Here is a 4239-nt window from a genome sequence, read left to right on the forward strand (position 1 = left end):
TAAGCCTTTTATAAAATAATTTTAAATAAAAGTTATGTGGCTTTGGGAGAAATACTTTTTACTTTACTTATTATAATTATTTTTTATTAGGATATATCAAAGAGAAAATTTACTATATTGTTTTAATTCCTCCAAAAAATATAAAAAAATAAGATTGGAAATGTTATTCTCAATATTAGCAAAGAAATAATTGCAAAGAGAATCTTTTCGTAAATGTTTTCAAAAATGCTTTGAAATCAGTGATTATTATTGTGTCCAATAAATATAACCAATATTCGAATAAATAATAAATATGAATATCAGCATAATTAAAATTTTTGTGTATTAGGGGAAATGAATATATGGGGAAATGAATAAATACTTTTTATTTAATATGAATGAATATATTATATTTGTGAATATAATTACGAATATTTTCAATTTCGCATTTACTTCCGCTCTGCATTGTCTGCACACAGTTTGCAAACATAGAATAAAGAGAAATCTGTAAAAACAATGAAACCGATAAAAAATCACGTGTAATAATCAATTTCTCAATTAACATTATGTTCGAGAAAATCACATTTGAAAAGGAATATAAGAAGAATAACATACACTTGACAAAATTATTGTTATCATAATTATGTTTTTCTTTCCAATTAAAGATTGCAGGTTTAAAGACAAGATTTAATAATATGTTTTAGTCAATTATTTAAAATCACTAAAATATTTAAAGCGCGTTAAGGAGCGGTTTCTTATTGGAGCTTTATGTTTTAATTTACATTTATTTGAATGAATATGAATATTCATAAAATATTCATGATTATTTTAAAAATTCTAAAGTTTTGAATAAATGTCTTTTTAATGTAAAAATTTTGAATTATTACAATTTGTAGCTTAATTATAAGTTTTTGTATTTATTGGATCATACTATCATTATTTTGAATCCTTACTAAAATAATATTAATTTCATTTAAAACATTTAATAAAGTTAATTTAAATTTGCACAAATAAACAATTTTTATTCGCACTTAACACATTATTGTTAAGTTGTTTGTTTAAAGAGTTTTATTTTTATTTAAAATATTTTTTCATAAAAGACCTTTTTTAGTTATTTGCGATTCTCACGTTACATGCATAACTCTATATACATGTATAATCTAGGATAAAAAACATTAAATTATAACATAAATGTGTACTTTATAAAAACTTTTGTTTATTAATTATATGTACAAATACTACCTAAAAAAAACTTTGAGTTTTTAGGTGTTATATTTATAAAGGTGGATTTAATACGGCGGCTGCCAATCAACTAAAAAAAAATTTTTTTACAGTTGAAAAATGAAATTCGTATGATTTTTTCATAGTTTATAATCGTAAAATCATGTAGTGACATCTATTTGCTGTCAAAGGAAAAATAGGAAAAATAGATCAAAAACTCAAAGATATGCCATTTAGAAATCTTTATTTTTTATTTTTATTATTTTTTAAAAATATTTTGTAGAATCACCATATGGGGTTCATTTGTCATTAAAATGAGTGAAAACGTAATTAAATTGTAATCAAACATATTTTTTAGGTGTGTCATTTAATAGTTAGAAAAACATGAGTTTTTCATACAATATACATATATATCATCATATGCCACGATAGTGGATTAATATAACAAAATACCATAAGAACTTTTTTTTTAAATGAAAGATCATAATTACCCCATCTTCGAGATTTTTATTTATTTTCCCTATATTTTAATAGCAAACGAATATCATCACCGTAATTCTATAGCAAAAAATTATAAGAAATCGTACGCATTTTACATGTTGACTTGAGAGAAAAATCGGTCACTTTTTAATATACTTCTTACACGATTTTTTAATATCCTATATTATTTTAAGGTCTCTAAATATACGGTTTCACATGGGTTTTTAACTTTCCAAATTATTATACACACCAACATCTGTGTCAGCTCACATTGGTTTTATTTCGAGTTTTAATTTATTTTTGGGAGCCTGATTCCTTTCAAATTTATTTGAATTACGCTATCTGAAAAAGGAGTCTTTACTGCGTTTATATGCAGAGATCGCCAAAAGTTCGGAGCCACCTAAATAATTTCTGAATGGTTCGAGATATTGGATTAAAATTTATAGGGTTACAATGGCATCATGAATCTATCATTTAACCTTGAAAAAGACTTTTTGAGACGAGAAGAACACGAGGTCGTTGAGTGGATGAAAATGCACGCGAAAGAGCGCGCGCGCACACGTGTGTGTGACATGCCCGAAGCCACTATATATGATGTGGCGAAGCCTTAGTTTCCTCATGTGCTCGCTGTGAGTCCTTGCTAGCACTAAATAACACCAATGTTCAAATGAACATAACTCTGCGAAAAAAATTGTAGAGACCTCAACATCCTCACGTTTTTCTCGTCTCTAAAAATCCTTTTAAATGAGCCCCCACTTGAACATGCCGCTTAAGATTTTCAACCCTCTTCCGTCTTTCCTGGAGGATTGAAATGGATATTTTAAGGTTAAATGATAGATTTCATGAACTATGTGAGAAATGCTTTAGAACTTGCAGAACTGTCAAAAATTAGATAGCGTCTCATCTATATATCCGAAAGGAGCATTTCTTGGGAGGTAAAAATTATGAAAAAATAAATAAATAATTTTTATCGTTAGAATTCTTTAAAAAACATTTACCATAAAAAATTTTTTTAAAAAAAGAAAAAATATGCTAAGTACATAAAAAATGTCGCATATTACATTCTTTTTAAAAATAAAAACAATGTTTTTGAAATGATTTAAATATATAATTATTTAAAAATTGATTGATCAAAAATAGTCGTGAAATCGATAAAATTAGCCAAGTTATTAAACTAGCCTCATTATTTTAAAAAGACCTCAAAAAGCTTATTTGTGAACAAATTCAAAAATTTTTAAAATGAAAAAGTGATAAAGTGGATTATAATGAAAAAAAAACTTGACGTGCTCGGGTTGCATTAATTGTATTTCTGTATTAGACAATATATAAATTTATATGAAAATAATATCAATATATGTATATATATATGTATATATATATATATATACAGGGTGGACCATTTTAATACATCCAGTCGAATATCTCGAAAATCAAGCCCGGGAGAGAAAAATTTTTCAGACAAAAGTTGTTTGGTTTCGAAGGGACCATAAGATGGTACCATTGGTTTGACCTAAAAGAATTATTTAAAAGTCACATGAAAGTCACCGTGCGTGCGTGCGTGCGTGCGTGCGTGCGTGCGTGCGTGCGTGCGTTGAATTATTATTAAACTTATTTATTTATTCTTTTGTTTTTATGCATATTACAGACGATAACAGAATGTTGGGCAATTTTGTTGGTTACTTGTTCGGAAGTAACTACTCTGGCACGCAGGATTCGCTCGAGGAAGATCCTAGAACTCGAGGGATAATGCGGAGATTCAGGCAAGTGGAAGTCGAGGACGATGAATGGATCCTTATTGACCGAACTGGTATATAATCTACCGTTCTTTTTAGTAATTTACTTACATGATAGGACTACGTATAAAAAAAGAGAGGAACATAAATAAAAGAGCCAAATATATTGTATAGCATAATTAAATTTTAAATTTAATTTCATAAATTAAATATTATATATCATAAAATAAATTTTAATTATGTAAGAATTTACACAGGTAATCACGAATGACAAAAATATAATCATGATTGAATCTTTAAACCGTTTTTATTGTCAATTTAGGAAATATCTTCTATGAGAAGTTTTATTTATTTTAATAGGTAGTATGAGATACTTAAGGCGATGCTGGAAAGTAAAAATTACCGACATTTGCATTCTAATTGATAACTCCGAAACGACTGAACGGATTTAAAAACGCTTTTACAGGATTGAAATGGACATAAAATGTCATCGCGCTAGGTATATATGAGTAGTTAAAACGAAAAAATATTAAAAAATTACCTTTTTTGGGGTACATAACCTATCACCTGACGTAAACTTTTCATAAGTACAAAAGTTCTGCAGCTCATATGTACAGCAAAAGTACCTAGCGCGCATCGGATTACTTGCACGAATAATGCAAGACCTTTTTGAGGTACGATTGGAAGCGTAGAAAAAAAGTTATATATTAGAATGCAATTTGTGGTAATTCGTACGCTCGCCTGAGGTAAAGACAGCAAAAATTATGTTTGGCAGTAGTGTCGGATTTTCCAAGAGATGGCACTTCAATAAGTTAGATAAGGACAT

At 27.8% G+C, this 4239-nt stretch overlaps 1 protein-coding gene across 2 annotated transcripts in view; it reads left to right on the forward strand.

Moving 5' to 3' along the window:
• LOC105456373 overlaps positions 1 to 4239 on the forward strand; it is a 29600-nt gene that overhangs the window by 17021 nt on the left and 8340 nt on the right. For both annotated transcript variants that reach the window (XM_011700343.1, XM_011700342.1), the window contains exon 2: positions 3326 to 3487. In XM_011700343.1, coding sequence (XP_011698645.1) covers positions 3337 to 3487 — 151 coding nt within the window. In that variant the 5' untranslated portion in view covers positions 3326 to 3336. The remainder of the gene's footprint in view (positions 1 to 3325; positions 3488 to 4239) is intronic.

The sequence above is a fragment of the Wasmannia auropunctata genome, unplaced genomic scaffold (assembly GCF_000956235.1).
Source record: "Wasmannia auropunctata unplaced genomic scaffold, wasmannia.A_1.0 LD335708.1, whole genome shotgun sequence".
NCBI lineage: Eukaryota > Metazoa > Arthropoda > Insecta > Hymenoptera > Formicidae > Wasmannia > Wasmannia auropunctata.